The sequence below is a fragment of the Cervus elaphus genome, chromosome 5 (genome assembly GCF_910594005.1).
Source record: "Cervus elaphus chromosome 5, mCerEla1.1, whole genome shotgun sequence".
In the NCBI taxonomy this organism is placed as follows: Eukaryota; Metazoa; Chordata; class Mammalia; order Artiodactyla; family Cervidae; genus Cervus; species Cervus elaphus.
In genome coordinates this window covers 116,606,066-116,628,965 of record NC_057819.1, presented here as the reverse complement: position 1 = coordinate 116,628,965, position 22,900 = coordinate 116,606,066, and the positions used below count along the sequence as shown (strand labels likewise).

The following is a 22,900-nucleotide window of genomic DNA, read 5'->3' as shown; positions in this document are numbered from 1 at the left end:
AAAAAACATGGTTAAGGAAATGACGTGTCACCTCTATACACTCCTATAACCGTGTCATTGTAAAATTTTTAAAAAAAATAACCAGCTTTTTAAAAAATAAACTATTTAAATCAGTATCTTGATTTATTCTGATTCCTTCCAGCTGGAAGTGACTTCTGTGTGGATAGTCCCTTAGGAATGTGTTTGAATTTTACTTACGTTTTGATTAGCCCAATAATCTCTTCTGCTAGTAGACCCTCTTCCTGGAATCCATAAGTTCTCTGCCTCAGTTTTCCTTTCTGTGAGGTTGGATATTAGGAGATCAGAAAGATTACCTTCTTTTTTGGACAGTAGGTTGGCTTTGAAATCTGAGTACTGCTGGCATTTTACTTTTATATGTGGCTGTGGCTAGAGATGGCATGTGAGAGAGCCTGTTTTAATAACCCTTATTTGGGATTTTTGGTTTGTTTTCACCTTGATTTTGGTCTCTGAAGCAGAGTCAGGTTATATCCATAGACCCTGAAGGGTAGTAGTTTCAATCTGTTTTAAGAGTAGTCAGTTCATTCTTCCAGGACTCGATTAACTAGGTCACAGTTAAATGTACACCTGAACTAAACAGAAGAAAAAGATCAACTTATTAGGATTTGAGTAAGGTTATCCACGGGCTTCCCTGGTGGCTCAGATGGTAATGCGTCTGCCTGCAATGCGGGAGACCCAGGTTCGATCCCTGGGTTGGGAAGATCCCCTGGAGAAGGAAACGGCAACCCACTCCAGTACTCTTGCCTGGAAAATTCCATGGACGAAGTAGCCTGGTAGGCTACAGTCCATGGGGTCGCAAACAGTCAGACACGACTGGGCGACTTCACTCACTCACTCAAGGTTATCCACATAACTCAGGTGCATAAACCTTTTATGTCTAAAACGTTCAATATTGAAAAAGGCAAAAGGCAAATTTTAAACAACTGTGTTTTCTACAATATGATGGACATGTTAGGCCAAATTTGAAATTTCAGTCATTAATTCCCCAACCTTCTAAAACCTTACAGTACCAGACTATTCAAGTGGGAAAGACAGTGGTATAATTCAAGGTACCTAAATTTTCAACCACCTTTATAAAAAACTGCTTTTTCTATTAAAAATAAAATTGAGTATTCCAAATTCTTTGGATTAGAAATGATGGAAGCATCAGTTTGATCAAACTAAATCTTGTTATAACTTTTAGAACACTTTCATAAGTTGTAATTCAGAAGTATAATATGTAAGAACCATCCATTAGAGGGTATTCAGTAGAAAGGGACAACCAACTAATTTGAGAGTTATCTGCAGTGTGACTTGATTAACAAAATTTCAAATAATTTTTGTGTGTTTTTTTGTTAATAGTGTTTCATTTCTGACCACTGTATGTAAAAGTTTCCCTGGAAGTTTTACTATGGTTTTCCTGGATTAACACAAAGGCAGAACAAAAATTTCTTATTTGAAGGAGGTCAGGTTAAATCCAAGGAAATCTGAATGGTGTTGGTTTATTATCTACCAACATTTTTGTGTTAATAATGAAGTTTAAAACTTAGCACCAGTTCTTATCAGTTAAATGAAACTTAATTGGTTTTCTGACAAGTGACTCAATGTTGGAAACTAATACAAACTCATAAAAAAAACTATTTTCAACAAAGCAATTTATTTTTCTTGAGAGACTAAATTCAGTACAATGTTTGTTTCCATAACATCCAACATGTCTTATATCAAACTTAACCACTTTCTATGCAGTGACTGTGGTGGGATGATCTATTTTATTTGACTACCCTCAATGTAATTCATTTGGGTAGTTTTAAGGCATTTCAGTGATCAAAATGTTTCTCCCTACAGTTACTCCTGCATTCTCAATCAGTTTCTTCCGCACGTCATCTAAAGAAAATTTATGTGGTGTGATTACACTCTTTTTTTTTTTTTTTTTTTTAATACCAGGATTTCTAAAACTAAGAAAAACACCAACATTTAAAACATTAGTGTTTCTAGTCAAGGGTAGTTCAATTAAATTTCATCAGTACATTATATTATAGTTTAACTCATGCTAGAAATGTTAAAACCCAAGATCTTCTGAGTCACATAATACCAACATTTCATATTACTGAATAAATTACTTGGGTTCCATACAAAGATATTAAGTGATGAGAAACAGAAAAAGCCAAGCTTTCAAGAGCTCTTTTAAAAAAATTCAGAAGCAAACTAATGAACACAACTACACAAAATATACACGAACCAATTGCAAACTAAACTAAAGATTAACCTTAAAAAATACATTTTAGAACTTCGTGATACCCTCAAAAAGGCAGCAAACTAAGGGTATTAAAACAATAGTCATTATTTTAGTTATGCATCAAGTCTAAAAGATCCAGGTAAAAGAAATGTTTTGTTTTTTGATTCAATTAAAATACTTTAAAACTGGAAATATTTAATAATTGATAGTGTAATTAAAATTTAAATAATATACACAAATGATTTGAACAGGTTTTATATTCAGTAACTTGCATGGTTTTTACACTGGCACTTTTATCACTAATTTAGGAGAATCAGATGCACTTCCCTCCAAATACTTAGGCACTAAGATTTCAAATTTATAAATATGGTAGTATTTTAAATATTAAATTTTTACATGAATATTGGGTTCATCCTTCTTTCCTATGTTCCCTAGGTATTATCCAGTTTTGTGAGGAAAACATTCTTATATCACAATCAAAACTTGTTTTGGTTACTAGACTGTAGCCATAATTGGGTTACAGTCACTTAAGATTCATTATTTGGAATTATACTTATTAAGGCAGACCTAAATGAAACTTATCTTCTAGAAGAATTTCATATTTGCATTTCCCTGCACTGCAGAATGAGTTTCAGCAATATTTCAGCTGTTAGGAAAAATTTAATTTAAACTTGTTATCTTTGACTACCTGGGAATTCCTAGTTGCCCTAGAATAGTCAACTTTACGTTCGACTCACTTTCAACTACATCTGATTCATTCCAAATAGATTTTTAAATAGAAGTTAGACTTCATTAAGGTATTACTAACTTTAAATCTGAAAGACAATTAATGTAATGAAATTTTCAAGTCTGACAAGTTCATTAAAATTTTTTAGCATGTCTTGATACATTTACTTATCAGCTTTTTAATCTTCTTTCTGCTGCCATCTCCTTAATGTTTGTTTGCTTCACCTCTCTGGTTCGTTGGATTGCTACTATTTAGGCTTTCATGGACTTTATCTTCACAGTTTACTATATCTTGTAAAGCCTTTTCTACATCTGTTTGGCCAGCTGTACTGGCTGTTTTTGGCAAGGTCATCTGCAGTGCACACCACAGGGTAGTACGCGCTTTCCGAGTAGCTACACACATCTCTTTAATTGCTGAAGCAAGCGCAAAAACATCTGTAAAAGAAATATTTGAAAAAAAAAAAAAAGAAACATTTGTGGTCAGTTCAAATTAAATATCATTTAAGTACTCCTTAACTTTTATAAAACCCAGTCTGTGCTTCTAAATGATCAAACATTATTTTTTATATAAGAAAGATGGCTATTGACTGAGCTAATCAAAGTACTTAATATTTAAAAGTGTTATACCTTAAATATAAATACTTATGTAAAAAAAAGTGTTACACTTGTATTTTATTTCTGACTTATATGACCATGACTATGCTTTGGGTAGAACAGACTTTGACAGAGTTATTACAATTAAATGGGTAAAATTAGCAAAATAGATAAAAGTATTTTCATTTTCACTTTTGGAGTACATTATGTAGGCACCATGTAACAATTTATTCTTTAGATAAGTGTAAATGTTAGAAATCCAACCATTTTAACTTCAGAATCTGATTTTGTTAAATTCAAATTAACTCTGCCTTATCAAAAGGATATGCATTAATGTTTGTACCTCTGTCATCTTGGCATCTAGGAACTCCTTGCCTTTGCCGATTTGAAGCATTAACAATTTCATCCTTTCTACGTGACTGTACAATGTGAATGGACTCCAAGTGCCTATCAAGAGCTGTAGAGATATTAGCATGAAGGGGAGAGCTTCGAAGACGTTCCATTTTGCCCAGTAGAGTCACAACCTGAGGGAAACATTTTAAATTTTGATGAGGCATTTAACTACATTGCCCTGTCATTAACTTAAATCTTCAATGAAGCAGAATAGAGATGAGAGGAATAATGTTCATTCAGCAATAAGTAAATGTTTAGGCTTCCCTCATAGCTCAGTTGGTAAACAATCTGCCTGCAATGCAGGAGACCCCTGCTCCATCCGTGGGTTGGGAAGATCCCCTGGAGAAGGGAAAGGCTACCCATCCCATTCTGGCTTGGAAAATCCCATGGACTATTATGGTCCATAGAGTTGCAAGGAGTTGGACGCGACTGAGCAACTTTCACTTCACTAGCTTACTATATCCTGACACCATGCTGGGGGAAACAAGGATGGAAGGTCCGTCTTTTGTACATATGTTAATTCTAGACGGTTTAAAAGTAGTCAATTACTGAGAATAAGCAACAATGAAAAAGTCAAACATTCAAATATATCCATATTATTAACAGTAAGTGCCAATATAAAATCTGACATTCTTTTTGGTAAACAGAATAGCCTGCCAAAAGAGCATTATTAGGAGTTACTGTAGTTAAAAGAAAAAAAACTGAGCTAAAAAGGGTTAATCAGTCTCTAGATCTGATTAATCTTGACCTCAACAATTCCCTTCTGGGCCTTCAATATTCTCTCTTTTGGAAGTCAGAAATAATATTGGCTAGTGTTAGTTTTAAGGAGTCCATAATCCAGAAAATACTGACTTAAATTTATGCTGAAGTAACAAAATAAATTCTATATGTGTCAAAATTGCGAGGGAAAATTAGGAGGTCTTAATCTTCTGGTGGTAGAAGAATCTTCTGGTTAATTAAGCTTTAAAAAGGGCACTATATATCTTAGATCTGTAAGGGGAGTATGTTTCATAGCTGTATATGCCTAAAATTTCAAATTCTAAACTTGGAAGGAGTAAGGAAGGAGAACTTTTGAGTAGATAGGATTTGAACATCTAATAAATACAGTAACTGACTTTGGGAGCCAAATGATTTAAAACTCACATAATTCAGTAACTGGAAAGAGCAGAAAAACATCTCTCAATTAATAAGCACCTGAATGACTGCCTCTAACCTCACACTCCTACCAAATTTCTTTGGTATAAGTCCATGCCAGTTCAAGCCCATGGAGAAAACACAAGAGTACAGGTATTAAATATTTTCCTACCCCACCCAAAAATAAATGAATAAATAAATATTTTCCTCCCAACTGTACAACCAGCCAGTTCTTGAGGGGGAAAATAAGACAACACAAGAAAAAAATACCACAGTAAAAACTCCAGTGAACTACAAATTATATATTTTTAAAATAAGATAGTCATTTTGAATAAGTGTAAAGAAAAAATTTACACAAGTGATTTTTAATAAACTTAAAAGATTTTTTTCAGAATTCTATAAAACCAGCAAACTAGAAGTAGTACACATAAAAATATTTTTGCCTTTTGTATATTACTAGTCTAATGTTGCTAAATATAAACAAAATTATTGTAACAGCTATAAATATGCTAAACCAGGGTGAAGCCTAAGTAGGGCTGGAAAAAGTATATTTCTTAATACATTAGAAATTCTTTGATTTATTGCCTAGAAATGCATTACTGAGAAAAATTTTAACTTGGAAGTTTAAAAAAAAGACTTAAGTTTTTATAACATTTGGCTATATCTGACCACACCACTGATAAAATTCCATTGTACAAATTTATGAATTTGATTAAAAATTACAACTAATCAAGGCTGAAAGCTAGGTAAAAATCAATACTTTTCCATTGAAATATTTCATGTCTGTATTTTAAAGACAGCATGGTATAGGTAAGAAACCAATGATCAATAAAATAAGACTCTATTGTGCTGATTTTTTCTAATTCCTTAAATGGCTTTTATTCAATCATAGATGCAATCTGTTTCACTGCATGCCTTTTCCTAGGAATTGTTATCAGATTTTACCTGGAAAACAGAAGTTTTTAAAAATTATTTTGTTTATTTATTTGGCTGCACTAGGTCATAGTTGCAGCACTCAGCATATTGAATCCTCAGAGCAGCATGAGAACTCTTAGTTGCAGCATGTGGGATCTAGTTCCCTGACCAGGGATGGAACCAGGACCCCCTACATTGGGAACATGGAGTCTTAGCCACTGGACCACAGGGAAGTACCAGAAAACAGAAGTTTTTAAAAGAGGAAGGTCAGAAAGAAAAAACTACCCTATTCTATTACAGTTGCTTAGAAAATTCTGAAATTACAAAGGAGATAATAGGAAAATAATTTTTAATTAACATCAAGATTCTTTACATTTGATCTGAAGTGATATACTACTTTTCCAAAATAAGGCTATTTTATAAAATTATGCATATACTTACATACTTCAGTTTATTAGTAATTAATACATTGCTAGATATACTTAATGTTTGTTAAATAACTCAAGAGAACAGGGTCAAGAAAATGAAATAAGGTAATTTCCTATTAATTTACTACCTTGTATAATATAAGCAAAGCTTTTTCGTGAAGCTAGAAAACAAATGTTTGTGATTAAGAAATGGGACACTTTATTATATTATTTTATATATTTTATATATTATAAATAATATTCAAAATGGTTTTTGCTTTAAAATTTTTTTTTCTTTTGTGGATTAGTTCCACTGCTAATCTGGATTTCTTGAAGAGGAATCTCTTAGATTACTAAACTTACTATTTTAATGACTGAGTGGGGCTATTTTCCCCTTCCGAAATAACTAATAGTTCTAGGTCCAAACATGGGAAAGAATACATTTCAGAGAGTTACACATAAATGTGATTTAAGAATCCTTCAGAACTCTAACTTGCTAAGGCACTTAAAAATTTTATCAAACAGTTAAAAAAAATCTGCTATTGGATATTTTCACAGCTTACTCTGGCTTGTTCTCGAAGTTCATCCACAATTAACCGATCAACTCTAGATGGGTTGGAGGTCAGCCGTGGAATTGGAGTATTGTTAGTACTGGATACTTTTTTCCCTGGATAATTCTTCGCAAGGGCCAATTCAGTCTGTAAAAAAATTATATAACTTTTAGATACTAAATTTTCTAAATATTACTCAATCATGAATAATATTTCTCATAGGCCTAAAAAGAAAATTGAAAATTACTCCTTTAGATAAAAATTCTGTTTTGGTATCAAAAGGCAATAAATATAAACCACAGTACCATGTACTTTTCTGTCACACTTAATGCATAAAATACCTGAACACTCCAATAGTTTAATACTTAGAAAATTCAAATAAATAAACTTTCAACCCATTAAGGAAAAAGTCTACCTAACAGGCAAAATAAACTTAAAAAAATTTTTAAGCCCCAAGCATTTTTAGTCTCTTTAAGTCACCTAATTAATTCTGTATAGTCATGGACTTAACAAATACTACACATTATAGAAGAATTCAACTTAAAAATAAGTACTCTTTCTTAAACTACACTAGGGTAAACAAAATGAAAATAGGCAAAGGGGATATACTAAGTTATGCCTAAATGGATAGTTTTGTGTTACCTTTTTTCTCTCCTTTTCTAATGCTCTCCATTGTTCATAGCACTCTTCTAGACGAATATGAAGTTCACTGGCTGGTCCACTGCGGGTTTTAATTGGTCTTTGAAATCCAAAAGTTGGCACGAAACCAGAAAAGGAATTATCACCATACATCATATCATTAAAATATGGGTATAAATGGCTTAAGTCATCATAAGAAAACAAATCATATGAATCCAACAGTGGAACAACTGAATGGCCAAATGGATGAGTGGATCTTAGCGGAAACCCACTTGAACCAAGTTGTTGAAAACTCTGATTATGCCTTAAATCTCCCATCATATAATTATTAGAAAAGCATGACACCTGTGTGCGATTCACACGGCTATTAATATTGCTGTCTCCACTTCCTTGTCTGTGGCTATTAAAATGACCCTGTGACTCCAATAGATCTTGATATGTATTTTGAGATAAGCCATCTAAATGCTTTGGCCCTTCCTCAGGATCATAATGTCCACTTTGGGGCTTAGCTTGAAAATTATGTTTGTTTACATTTTCAATGATCCCATACTGCTGAGCTGAATAGTTATCACAAAATCCATTTGGCTGCTTTATTTTTTTATCGGTAACAGATTCAAAGAGATTTTCTTCTCCAGTCTTTGTCAGTCCTTCCATGTGATTGACAGATTGGATTCTTTCTGCACCATTGTAACCAAAATCAAAACTAGAAAATGCTGAAGGGTTTTCTTGGCAATACTTCTGAAATAAATTGCTATTTGGGGTTAAATTTGTAGATGATAGTTGGGGGAAATCTGAAGAATGGTTGGAACCTTTTGAAGCTGCACTTAAATGAGAATTTAATTTCATCAAGTTACCTTGATTTCGATAAAGAATAGGAGTGTTATTTTTTGTTTGGACATTCATCCATGTTGGTCTGTTTAAGTTGATACCTCCTGAAGATGTTGCTGAATTTGCTAGTAAATTCACTGATTTAAAATACTCAGAATTTGGGGGGTCAGGTTTAGTAAACTGTTGTTTTTCTGTGACATTAGCAAAATCATTATTAGCTGGACAAGTTGTATGAGGTTTTAGTCCATATTCTGATTTTAAGCCAAAATCAGCAGTAAATGCTGCTTCCTTTCCAAACTGTTTTTCTGTCAGATGTGGTGTAGTTTTTGGAAATGTGAAATTCTGCTGGTCAGGTATTGTCTCCTCCATTTTTTTCTGATTTGTTGGTTTTACCTGAAATAACTTGGTGTAGGTGTCTGCTTCTACAGTTGGTGCTTCAGGTGTGGCACTAGCTAATTTTTTACCATCTTGGACACTAAAATTTGAACACTTACTCAGCTTAGCCTTATTAGGATGAGCATATTCTGGGTATCTACAATAATCTGGATTTTCACTGTACCTATTAAATTGGGAAAGAAATATCTCTGCCCTCTTTTGCTGTAATGGTGCTTCAAGACCTTTAGCACATATTTTCTCTCTTCCATAAGAGTAAGTATCAACTCCTGATTCTTTCATGATGTCAGACAGACCAGTTTGTGGTGTAAAACAATTTTTGATAAATGGATATTCTTGAAATGCTGTCTTAGCTGTTTCATTTGTCTGAATATTGTAACAGCTGGAATGATCACTTCGTGAGGGGTACATCCATTGTTCTTCAAGGTCTAAACCAGTAAATCCATGATAAAGTTCATCTATTTTTTGTTGTGGTATGAGATTACTGTTATGTAGGTACTGCTTTTCCACTGTTGACACAGATTCACCAGTATAAAAAGCTTGCTGAGAGATGGCTGTATCTACTGGCCTTTTGGTTTCTGTTAAGAGGTCATGGTGATCTGCAAATCTGCTTGTGTTCATTGGCCAAACTGACTTTAAATTGGAGGAACAGGTCCTAGAACAAGCAAATATATTTAATTACAATTCAGATTTTAAAAGTCTTTATTTCCTTAGTGGAGAAGGGAGGAAAGGCTTTCAAAACATTTATATTGCCCCATTCACTATTCTCTAATCCTTTCCAACTTTGGCTTATAAGCTGCCATTACATCCAAATAACCTTCTGTCACTTAAAATGTGCTATATGCTGCATAAATATGCATTTTAGTCTTAATATGTCTTCAGTATACTTTTCGAGGAGACATAAACTAAAGCCTGAGGCTGGTGATTGCATAGTCTTACATGAACGGTTTACATATAGTAAGTAGAAACCAGATAAGTTTTTTTTTACATTATTATATAAGGTTAATACAAAAGTGTTGTTGACCACAATTTTTGTAATTAAAAAAGATGTACTCTCATTGAAATGAAAACATTTTCATTGGTTAGATGTATGCTACATATTTCCCTATTTATGAAATAGGGAATCTGGATAATATGGCTTCTACACCCAAGCAAAACAATTAATGCGTACTTTAAAAGTTTTTACTATATGAATAAAATCCATACATATTTCTACTCAGAAGCAATGATAGTTTTATTTTTGGAGGTATAAGTATAAAAGTTGTTGGAATTTATACTCTTTAAGCCAAATTTTAGCTCATGAACTCAAGGGAAATAGCTTTGAATTATGGAAGAATGATTTTTCAAATGAAAGTTCTTAATAGCAAATTAAACTTTCAATTGTATGGCAAGCACCTCAGGAAAATTAAGGCTCCTAGAAACAAATATCTGAATTACGATGTCGAATGTCAGATGATCCTCTCTTAAGTAAAAATAAAAGTTAAAGACCTAGTACCTGGAAATTCAAAAGTTTATTACACACTATATAGGTTATATAATATACTAACCCCTCAGCAAAGTATGGCTGTGATTTATCTTGTTCTTCCAAAATGTTAGACACAAGTCCATATAAGTCTGTTTCACTACCATAGTCATTTCTTTCTGTTTGAATCCTAAAAATAAATGAATATCACATGTAAATTCTTTTGCTCCTATTGAAACATAATATATTGATTTCTTTTTCCAGACTTATTCTGACTTATTTTTCTATAAAATATCTGGATTAACTCTATACCTTCATTTCAACTAAAGAGGGAATAGGAACTCAAGAATATTTTCCACTTTAGCATAGTGTTTATCCTACATAAATATTTCTCCTTCATTCCAAATCTTATGTCTAGTTCTCAATGAATGCTTACCTCTTACTTCTCCAAAACACATGCTATTCATTTTAGGTGACCAAGATATAAATCTCTAATCTATGATGTTATAGACATGATTGGTACCATGGCTGCTTCTGAAAGCATGTCTAGTCCTGTTATACATAATTACATGGACACTTGCTAAGTTTTTTCATTTGTGATTTGAAAACCATATGAACCTGCTACTCTATTTTTGTGACTCTTATACTAAAAGTTGGATTAAAAAGTACAGTGATATGGTCATCCTAAATATCACAAGAATGCGGCAGTTGCCCTTAAATGTAAAAGATTTGGGGGATATCCCCAAGTCTTTGCCAAAGAAGTGACTGGTGCTCCATCTAGATCAAATCCTACCTAGTGACCAACACTATCTAAACAAAACAAAATGTAAAAAACAACGAGATGGAATGTACTGGTCCCTTTTTACCTCTTATGGGTTTTGGGTAATTTGTTCCTAGAAGTAATATGTTGTTTTTAAATTGTAACTTCTTGTTTTTTAATATTTTATGTCTAACATTTCATAGTGTTAGGACATTTCAGAAATAAAAATACCTTATACTTGTGTAACATTCAAATATTTCATTGATCTTCATAACAAAGGAAAGGTAGGTATCAGTAATCACTAAACTGAATAAACAATCATGATATTAAAAAACTTGAATTTTGCAAAGGTTTATCATTTGCCATGCTTTACTATATACTTGTTGAATAAATGGTCTACCTACAAGTCTAATACTTTTCCCACTACATTTTGTTATTTCAAAAATATTTGATATAAACTTTTTGTATAATAATGTTAATATATATCTAGAAAAATATTCAATGTAATATATATCAAACTGTTAATAGTTTTTACTGGAAGGTAGAAAGGCAGGGTAAAGGTAAACTTCTGCTTGCCTTTATGTATTTCTATAAAGTCTGAAGTTTTTCAATGAACATGTATTAACTAAAAAAATGCTTTTTTTGTGTGGAGTTATGTAGTCCACCTAATAAAATCTATTTTAGAGAACTTAAAACTAATTTCTAAATTTTTAACATTTAATTAGTAGATTTTAAAAATAATTATTTCCTAGTAAAGACACATCAGTCTCTTTTAACTGTTTCCTTATTATAATTAATATAAAGGTAGTGTCACTCCCTTAAGCTTCTCTTTGCAATAAGCTCCCATAATATTTTATACTTCTTCATTAGACCTTACCTGGCAAGTTATCATAATCATCACCATTACTATAAGATCTATAAAGGCAGGAATAATATTTGCCATGTTAATTCTAATATCCCCAATAGGAGAGAATCTGACATAGAGTTAGCCCTCATTATTAGTGGAACTGAATAGAAAATAAGTATCTTACATTTGATAAAATCCTGTTTGTTGTATACTTGTAAGGCAAGAATTACTGAACATTTAGAACTGGATTAAAAAATAGATTGAAAAATTCTAACTCATTTATATGCTATCTTTAGAAAGAGGAACTTAAGATGTACTCAGGGTTGCTTCTAATTAATGAAAGAAAGTAGCAAGAAAAAATTATAGACACATAACTTTTATGATTTCCTAGAAGTTTGGTTAAATAAAATTATAATGTCATAACATAAAAATACTGATATAGGGAACAAAGAGCTAATACAACTAGGTCCCCACATAATCAAACTTAAGAACACTTTGTTTAGCCTGAGAAATCTAATTTATTAATTTACCTGTTCTTTACATTGATCTGAGAATTAGAGGGCTGTTTAATATCATCTCCATATGTAGACCATGGTGCATAGAAAAGTGAAGAATCTACAGAAGTTGCATATTCCGTTGATGAAGAAAGTGGAGCATAGGTCTGCCTTAGGTCAACACTATCTTCATTCTGAAATTTTAAAGGCATGTTTGTATATCAGATATAATCAAAACTACATTTATTACAGAATATTAGTGAAATAATAAGAAATCTGAGGAAATAATACATGTGTAAAAGTTGGGAGACAAATATAGACTTAGCCACTTAAGCTTACTTTAACAGTAGGAGTTGGCAATTTTTTCCTATAAAGTGTCAGATAATAAATATTTTATGGTTTACTGTGTTAAGGTCTCTGTTGAAACTCCTAGCACCAAAGCAACTATAGACAATGTGTAAATTAGAGGCTGTGGCTATTCCAATAAAATTTTGTTTACAAAAACAGCCACTCAGCAGATATGGCCCCTGTCCAATAGCTGTTGCTTATCCCTGAGAAAGGACATGAACACCTATAATTATTGCTGTTTTAATTTTTTGAGCAGATGAGCACTATGTGGACCATAGCTGTGTTATTTTTAGTATTATTTTTAATAAATCATTTACAAAATTCAGTCTTAATGTCCCCAATCTGTGAAAAACAAGTGAATGTACATTTACATCGAATTTTCAAAGAAATTCCACACAGTGTATTCAGTCACCTTACGACATGGATATTCTCTGTATTTTAAAAATGAGAAAATGGGTGTTTTATAATGGGTTTAAAAATGAGGCTACAAATTATTGAGCTAAGAGGTGACAAAACTAAAACCCAAACTCAAGGCCGTCTTACTCCTACACTAGGGCCTTTGAAAACAATATCTTTAATTTTCAGCTTAGTTTATTTCCAAGAGGAAGTATAAAAATGAGACAATACAAAAAATATTTTATCTTAAGAAATTTAAAGATATTATAGTTAGAAGAAAAAACGAGTTCATTTTTTTTCTTTATACTTCTATAATGAATTTTGAGTAAATAAGGTAAAAGGTTTGAGTTTTAAGATTTTAATGAATTATCTGAAGTCCTGTCTTCTTCCAAAAAAGGGATTCAAGTACAATGAAAATACTGCACCTCAAATTTTAAATACTTAAAATAGTCTGAAAATATAGATTCACAATTTTTAACTCTCCAAATAAGGAGCTACTAAAACCCAAGATGTAATAGCTATAAATATCCAGACAAAAACACAGTAGAAAAGGTATTTTCTTATAAATATAGAAGGTATATAATCCTGGTTAAAAATATTTTCTAATTGCTTTTATTCACAATCAAAATTGATGTGAAAAGAGATGAAGCATGTTTAGATCAAAACATTCCTAAATTTTTGTTCTTCATGGACATGATGCATTTTCAGATTATATAATATCAAATGAGGTAAACAGTATTTGAAACAAAATATATTGAGAAAGTATTATTTCAAGTATACTTTATATTTTAAATATTTGAGTATTAGAAAAATTAAATCCTTTTAAAAGATTGATTTAAATTTAATATTCTAGGATAAAACAAGCAACTAAAGTAATGTGGTGGCTATCTAGATACTCTTCAGTCAAAACATTTCTGGCAGTTAAATATGTGAATGCTTAGGGTTGGTACACTAATTAGTCTAGCTAATTGCAAAATGTCTCACTTTATTCTTGCTATGCTTAATCAACTGAAATTAAATCCAAGTAAATTTTAGTAGTCAGGTAAACATTATAGAGAGCAATGGAATGTTGATCTTTGCAGTGAAAAGACCTGGAGTCAACTTGGTTTTGTCACTTACAGCACAAGTCAAATTCTTTGGGCCTCAGTTTCTCAATCTGTACAATGGGTATAATACTATACAAGGCTGTCATGTGAATTAAATAAAATTATTTATTTCAGGACACTGTTGTAATTCAAAATATAACAATATCAACAGCGATGTGCTGGTTAAATAATTTCAAATGAAAATGACATATTATCCTAAGCTAATTTAACACGATTAACAAAACTAAATGTTTTAGGTGAGGTAAAAGGTACCACGTCATCTAAGACATTATCAGAGCCCGAGAATAAAAAAGTATAGAAAAATTTCCCCTTTAAATGATCAAACGTATGTTTGCACCGACTTCCAATAAATGCTGGAAGGGAAAATTATCTTACGGTCTAAGCAAATACGGATTTTCTTACATTTCTGTCATCATGTCACGCTGAGGACAAGGCAAAAGCAAGAACCAATGAAAAATCTATTCCTCAACTTGCTTTCAAAACCAGTTTGTATTCTACAAACTCTATTTAAAATATTGTCTGGTCCTAAACGTGGAGCAATTTAAACGCCAACGTGAATGGGCAGGGCGTAGGGTTGCATTTGAAGGAGAATAAATCCTCTAACAAAGGGCAGAGCGGAGAAACGGACCTGCGATTTGTAGCAATCATAGAAGGAAGGGGAGCCCGTCAGCATGACGCTGTTGAAGACATCTGTTAGTCGACTGCTGGCGTCCGCACTGAGGTTCCAGCAGCGATTCGCACCTCCACGGAACGCGACTTTCGGCTGCACGAAACGGGGATAGGAAACAGGAGAGACATGTCACGCAGGGCAGAGCCGGACCGATACGGCCGGACGACGGCTTCTACGGTTCTACGTCGGCTGTGCGCCTAACTCCACCCGGAATCCGTTCCCAGAACATTCATTTGGGGACCCCGCGCTTCCGCCCCCGGGTTTCCCTCTCCTTTTTCCGGCCGGACCCCGAGGCGCGCCTGACGGGCCCTCCCTGTCGGCCTCCGCCTCAGCGCCGCCGCGGCCCGACGTTGGGGAGGCAGCGGTAGCCTGCGCGTCGCGGTCAGTCACCTGCTCCGCCTCGCCGCCAGTTCTGTCAGCCCGCAGCGCGTCCCCAGGCCCTGACCCCATCGGCCGCCGAGCCCCAGGCTCACCCCGCGGCTCAGCCCGGGCGCCCCGTCGGGGCTCCTCGCCTGCGACCAGGCCTCTCCAGCCCCGCCGCTTCAGAGACACGCGTCCGGGGACGCGCCCGTTCTGTCTCTCCTCACGGTCGCCGTCCTCCTAGCCCGGCCGCCACCCAGACCCCGACAGTCCCCGCCAGTTACCTCAAGTCCCTCCCTCAGGCCTGGGGGGTGAGGGGGCGGGCGGGGGTCTCCGCAGCTCACCTCCATGGGCCTCCCAGCCCCTCCTGGACTAGGCACAGCTCCTGGGGTACGGGGATGAGGGGGGGGCGTCGAGGCCCAGCTCCCTCAACCCGCACCCCGCCGCTGCTGCCTCCGCCCCGGGCGCTGCCTGGAGCAGGTCTGTGGGTGCGGGGGCAGGAGCTGGGAGGGAGAGGCTGGGGAGAGGCCGTTACTTTGCCCACCAGGGGCTCGCGACCCAGCACGCGACCCGGCACGGGCCCGCCCCGCCCCCTCCTGGGAGGCCCGTCTTCGGCTTCGCACCCCTCATTGGCCCGCTGCCCGGCCAATGGGCGGCGGCCTCCGAGACCTGTTACCCACTAGAGACAAGGCCAAGAACCAGCCGTTACGGCGACCTCGCTCTCTCTGCGTTTCTGAGCCTTTCCCGCTCAAAGTGAACGTGTTCGGGATTGGCCCAGTCTGTCAAGCACCCGCCTGATGATTGGCTAGTAGAGCAGCTGAGGGGCGGGGCGTGGAAGGAGGATTAGGAGCTCGGGCCTACCAGGTGGGAGAAGTGATGGAAGTGGTCAGGAAGATTTGAGAAGTCGCTCAGCAACCGGCGGATAATCCTAAACTTACCGGCTGTTCACCTTGCTCCAACATTTCATTTTGCCCCTGGTCCTGCCCCTAACTCCCAGAATCCTTTGGAGCAGCCTCAGAGAATGATAGGCTTGGGCTCGTTTACGGAGCGTGAGGAACCCGTTAAGGAGTTGGGGGTTGTTGGAAAAGTCCCTTCTGAGAAGGAAGAGAGCTGTTCTCTGTCCTAGGCCCCACGCTTCGATGGGGGTGAAGGCATTTTGATGCTTATGGAACCCCTGAACAAATTTCACTCTGACCTGTACCAAATAAGCCGTTCACATAGATGGTCCCATTCGAGGATGTGGTATCTCAAGATTTTGTCCCCAGAAAATGCTAAACAATTTTGTGTGCATTGAAATATTGAAGATGATCAAAGTACGCACAGTTACCACCTTTAGGGCATGTATATTTAAAATCAAAATTTGAGAAGCAATAAAGTGGAAGGTGTTTTTTTTAACTCAAGCATAAATGGAAATAGGATAGGGGGACATGTCTTTTTGGCCCATATTGCCCTGATGGTTATTTTGGATCCCAACTCAGCTTTGAGTTAAGAAAGCTTGTTAGTTGACCTGGCTGTACCAATTCATTATATTTATTTCCCTACCTCACCCTTAAAGTTGCTAACCTGGAGTTTACTCCCTCCTTACATTTAGAGCATACTGTTTTGTCTCTCTCCCATAACACCCAGAATGATTTTGCAAAACTATGAATCCTCTTATGTATCTTTTTTATTGTAATAAGATAGACATAAGATTTGCCATTTTAAGCACCTTTGAATGTTTAATTCAATGACATTATACTCAATGTTATGCAACCATCCATATCTAGAAATATTTCATTATCCCAAACAAATTTTGTACCCAATAAAAGACATAACTCCGATTTCCCCTTCCTTCCACTCTCTGGGAACCACTGTTCCACTTTATGTTACTGTGAACTCACCTATTCTAATTACTTCATATAAGTGGAATCATACAATATTGGTCCTTTCGTGACTCATTTCATTAGCACAATGTCAAGATTCATGTTGTGCGTGTCAGAATTTCACTCCATTTTATGGCTGAATAATATTAATCAATTGATGGACACTTGGCTTGTGTTCACCTTTTCTTTGTAATGAAGAATGGTGTAAAGAGCATTAGTGTACAAATGTCTATTTGATTTCCCTTTTCAATTATTTTGGATATATGTTTAAGAGTGGAATTGCTGTCATATGGTAATTCCATTCAACATTTTCCACACCAAACTATCCTACTGAAGCTGCACCATTTTGCACCCCCAGAGCAATACACCAGGGTTCCAGTTTATTTACATCCTTGCCAACAGTTGTTATTTTTCCTTCCGTTTTTTTTTTAATAACCTTTCAAGAAGTTGTGATATGGCATATCACTGTGGTTTTGATTTTCATTTCCCTTATGACTAATGATGTTAAGCATCTTTTCATGTGCTTATTGACCATTTGTGTATGTTCTTTGGAAAAATATTTATTTAAATCCTTTGCTCATTTTTTTGAGATTGTATTGTCTTATTTAGTATTGATATGGTTTGTTTTGGAAATGAAGGTTACAGGAAAGTGAAACACCCCATTGAACTCAAGTGAATACATTAGAAAAGGGATCATTTTGGTTATGGATTAAAAACAAGTATTTAGTGTATAGTTAGTTCTTTCTTTCATCTCTTGCATTTCTTTTTTGGAAGATCTCATTCTGAATGGGTGTGTTGAGAGGTAGATGGGATTGTTTTCACAACTGCCTAAATATAGATACAAACCTCAGACTACAGTAAGAAGTTAGAAATACTCAAATAATTGTTTTATGTCTTCTCTGCTTTTACATTTTGTTGTGATCCACACAGTCAAAGGCTTTGGTGCAGTCAATAAAGCAGATGTAGATGTTTTTCTGTAACATGGAAACTCCCAAATTTGAGGGATCCCCAGATATAGAATGAAGGATCTCTTGACACCAATGGACTGGAAAACAGCTTCTTCTTCTTCTTCTTCTTTTTTTTTTTTTTAATTAAGACCCGCAGTTTTAATTTAGACCACAGAGTTTGAGAACTTTAAAAAGATTCATTGTTTCTGCCTTTCCCCTTTCAGTTAGATAGGGTTCTAGGTCATTCTCTCTTAATCTGGGCATTTAAAAATCCATTAAAGCTTTGCGTTGTGATATACTGCTGCAAGCAAGCTTCCTTCCAAAAGGTAAAAAATTAAAAAACATTCCTGAAAGACGTGGTTTTCAAATTGGATGATTATATACCATTGAGGTGGGAAATAGATTCTGAATATATAGAATCTTTCTGAAAACACATAGCCCACCTCCTTGTTGCAATTTTTCAGCAGCTGAATTTCCTATATTATTTTATCTGTCTTGCTTTCTATTTGTGCAGTCTAAAATACCATGAGAGGACATACTTACTGACAGGTCAACCTGAAAGCTGGATATTTTGCAAACCATTGTCTTAAATAATGTTGAGGGTCCTTATCAAAACCTGTCAGAGCCGGGAAATATTCAACAGTTGCTTTATTGCAAAAGCTTTTAAATTCTGTTCAGGTTCTGAACTGATCCCTAAGTAGGTAGAGTTCTCTAGCCTGTCCTTTCGTAGGGGACCTACAAAATTCAAACATAGACAAGCTACTTCCTTGACTCCTGCTTTGGAGGGCGGAGTAAGGGAGGTTCCCCACTTGTAAAGCTCTACCTCTGTTTCAAGGTTTTTACCTCCAATTTGGAGTCCCACTGCTTATCTGGCTTGATGACTTGATTCTCTCCCTTCCTCTCTCTTTTTAATAGACATTATTCTTAAATTTTTATTTATTTATTTATTGGCTGTGCTGGGTTTCATTGCTGCACACAGGCTTTTCTCTAGGTGCGGCAAGTGGGGGGCATTCTCCAGTCGCAGTACTCGGGCTTCTCATGGCAGCTTGTCTTGTTGCTCTAGGGCCCTTGGATTCAGTAGCTGTTGTGCCTGGGCTTCATTGCCCTGCCGCATGTGGGATCTTCTGGGACTGGAGATCAAACCTGTGCCGCCTGCACTGACAGGCAGATTCTTTTTTTTTTTTTTTCCATTTATTTTTATTAGTTGGAGGCTAATTACTTCACAACATTGCAGTGGGTTTTGTCATACATTGACATGAATCAGCCATGGAGTTACATGTATTCCCCATCCCAATCCCCCCTCCCACCTCCCTCTCCACCTGATTCCTCTGGGTCTTCCCAGTGCACCAGGCCCGAGCACTTGTCTCATGCATCCCACCTGGGCTGGTGATCTGTTTCACTATAGATAATATACATGCTGTTCTCTGGAAACATCCCACCCTCACCTTCTCCCACAGAGTCCAAAAGTCTGTTCTGTACATCTGTGTCTCTTTTTCTGTTTTGCATATAGGGTTATCATTACCATCTTTCTAAATTCCATATATATGTGTTAGTATGCTGTAATGTTCTTTATCTTTCTGGCTTACTTCACTCTGTATAATGGGCTCCAGTTTCATCCATCTCATTAGAACTGATTCAAATGAATTATTTTTAACGGCTGAGTAATATTCCATGGTGTATATGTACCACAGCTTCCTTATCCATTCGTCTGCTGATGGGCATCTAGGTTGCTTCCATGTCCTGGCTATTATAAACAGTGCTGCGATGAACATTGGGGTGCACGTGTCTCTTTCAGATCTGGTTTCCTCGGTGTGTATGCCCAGAGGTGGGATTGCTGGGTCATATGGCGGTTCTATTTCCAGTTTTTTTTAAGAAATCTCCACATTGTTCTCCATAGTGGCTGTACTAGTTTGCATTCCTACCAACAGTGTAAGAGGGTTCCCTTTTCTCCACACCCTCTCCAGCATTTATTGCTTGTAGACTTTTGGATAGCAGCCATCCTGACTGGCATGTAATGGTACCTCATTGTGGTTTTGATTTGCATTTCTCTGATAATGAGTGATGTTGAGCATCTTTTCATGTGTTTGTTAGCCCTCTGTATGTCTTCTTTGGAGAAATGTCTGTTTAGTTCTTTGGCCCATTTTTTGATTGGGTCATTTATTTTTCTGGAATTGGGCTTCAGGAGTTGCTTGTATGTTTTTGAGATTAATCCTTTGTCTGTTGCTTCATTTGCTATTATTTTCTCCCAATCTGAGGGCTCTCTTTTCACCTTGCTTATAGTTTCCTTTGTTGTGCAAAAGCTTTTAAGTTTCATTAGGTCCCATTTGTTTAGTTTTGCTTTTATTTCCAATATTCTGGGAGGTGGGTCATAGAGGATCCTGCTGTGATTCATGTCGGAGAGTGTTTTGCCTATGTTCTCCTCTAGGAGTTTTATAGTTTCTGGCCTTACATTTAGATCTTTAATCCATTTTGAGTTTATTTTTGTGTATGGTGTTAGAAAGTGTTCTAGTTTCATTCTTTTACAAGTGGTTGACCAGTTTTCCCAGCACCACTTGTTAAAGAGGTTGTCTTTTTTCCATTGTATATCCTTGCCTCCTTTGTTGAAGATAAGGTGTCCATAGGTTCGTGGATTTATCTCTGGGCTTTCTATTCTGTTCCATTGATCTATATTTCTGTCTTTGTGCCAGTACCATACTGTCTTGATGACTGTGGCTTTGTAGTAGAGCCTGAAGTCAGGCAGGTTGATTCCTCCAGTTCCATTCTTCTTTCTCAAGATTACTTTGGCTATTTGAGGTTTTTTGTATTTCCATACAAATTGTGAAATTATTTGTTCTAGTTCTGTGAAAAATACCATTGGTAGCTTGATAGGGATTGCATTGAATCTATAGATTGCTTTGGGTAGTATAGCCATTTTGACAATATTGATCCTTCCAATCCATGAACACGGTATGTTTCTCCATCTGTTTGTGTCCTCTTTGATTTCTTTCATCAGTGTTTTATAGTTTTCTATGTATAGGTCTTTTGTTTCGTTAGGTAGATATACTCCTAAGTATTTTATTCTTTTTGTTGCAATGGTGAATGGTATTGTTTCCTTAATTTCTCTTTCTGCATTCTCACTGTTAGTGTATAGGAATGCAAGGGATTTCTGTGTGTTAATTTTATATCCTGCAACTTTACTATATTCGTTGATTAGCTCTAGTAATTTTCTGGAAGAGTCTTTAGGGTTTTCTATGTAGAGGATCATGTCATCTGCAAACAGTGAGAGTTTCACTTCTTCTTTTCCTATCTGGATTCCTTTTACTTCTTTTTCTGCTCTGATTGCTGTGGCCAAAACTTCCAACACTATGTTGAATAGTAGTGGTGAGAGTGGGCACCCTTGTCTTGTTCCTGATTTCAGGGGAAATGCTTTCAATTTTTCACCATTGAGGGTGATGCTTGCTGTGGGTTTGTCATATATAGCTTTTATTATGTTGAGGTATGTTCCTTCTATTCCTGCTTTCTGGAGAGTTTTAATCATAAACGGATGTTGAATTTTGTCAAAGGCTTACTCTGCATCTATTGAGATAATCATACAGTTTCTATCTTTCAATTTGTTAATGTGGTGTATTACATTGATTGATTTGCAGATATTAAAGAATCCTTGCATTCCTGGGATAAAGCCCACTTGGTCATGGTGTATGATTTTTTTAATATGTTGTTGGATTCTGTTTGCTAGAATTTTGTTAAGGATTTTTGCATCTATGTTCATCAGTGATATTGGCCTGTAGTTTTCTTTTTTTGTGGCATCTTTGTCTGGTTTTGGAATTAGGATGATGGTGGCCTCATAGAATGAGTTTGGAAGTTTACCTTCTTCTGCAATTTTCTGGAAGAGTTTGAGTAAGATAGGTGTTAGCTCTTCTCTAAATTTTTGGTAGAATTCAGCTGTGAAGCCATCTGGTCCTGGGCTTTTGTTTGCTGGAAGATTTCTGATTACAGTTTCGATTTCCTTTCTTGTGATGGCTCTGTTAAGATCTTCTATTTCTTCCTGGTTCAGTTTTGGAAAGTTATACTTTTCTAAGAATTTGTCCATTTCTTCCAAGTTGTCCATTTTATTGGCATAGAGCTGCTGGTAGTAGTCTCTTATGATCCTTTGTATTTCAGTGTTGTCTGTTGTGATCTCTCCATTTTCATTTCTAATTTTGTTAATTTGGTTCTTCTCTCTTTGTTTCTTAATGAGTCTTGCTAATGGTTCGTCAATTTTGTTTATTTTTTCAAAAAACCAGCTTTTAGCTTTGTTGATTTTTGCTATGGTATCTTTAGTTTCTTTTACATTTATTTCTGCCCTAATTTTTAAGATTTCTTTCCTTCTACTAACCCTGGGGTTCTTCATTTCTTCCTTCTCTAATTTCTTTAGGTGTAGAGTTAGGTTATTTATTTGACTTTTTTCTTGTTTCTTGAGGAAAGCCTGTAATGCTATGAACCTTCCCCTTAGCACTGCTTTTACAGTGATTCTTAACCACTGGACCACCAGGGAGGTCCTAGACATTATTTTTTAAAAAACAGTTTGAGGTTCACAGCAAAATTGCATGTAAAGTATAGAGAGTTCCCAAATATTCCCTGTCCCCATACATGCACAATGTTCTCCCTATCAGCATCCATACCAAAGTGGAACATTTGTTACAATCAATGGGTCTACACTGACACGTCATTGTCAACCAAAGTCCACAGTTTCCATGAGGATTCATCCTTGGTGTTGTGCATCCTGTGGGTTTTGACAAATGTATAATGCCAAGTATCTCTCTCTTTCTGTGTATGTCTCTCTCTCACTCGTCCTTCATTCCTTTTTTCTTTGCTCT

The 22,900-nt window shown here is 35.9% G+C and overlaps 1 protein-coding gene across 1 annotated transcript; it reads right to left on the bottom strand.

The window, feature by feature from the left end:
• Positions 1-1,640: 1,640 nt before the first annotated feature.
• MEIOC (meiosis specific with coiled-coil domain) lies at positions 1,641-16,218 on the bottom strand. The gene is made up of 10 exons (XM_043900789.1): positions 16,195-16,218; positions 15,651-15,935; positions 15,104-15,496; positions 14,855-14,989; positions 12,413-12,570; positions 10,361-10,465; positions 7,596-9,468; positions 6,966-7,100; positions 3,897-4,077; positions 1,641-3,394 (listed from the first exon to the last, which is right to left on the bottom strand). Exons 1-10 carry the CDS (start codon positions 16,216-16,218, stop codon positions 3,165-3,167), a joined length of 3,519 nt encoding a protein of 1,172 aa, XP_043756724.1. The 3' UTR covers positions 1,641-3,164.
• Positions 16,219-22,900: the final 6,682 nt, after the last annotated feature.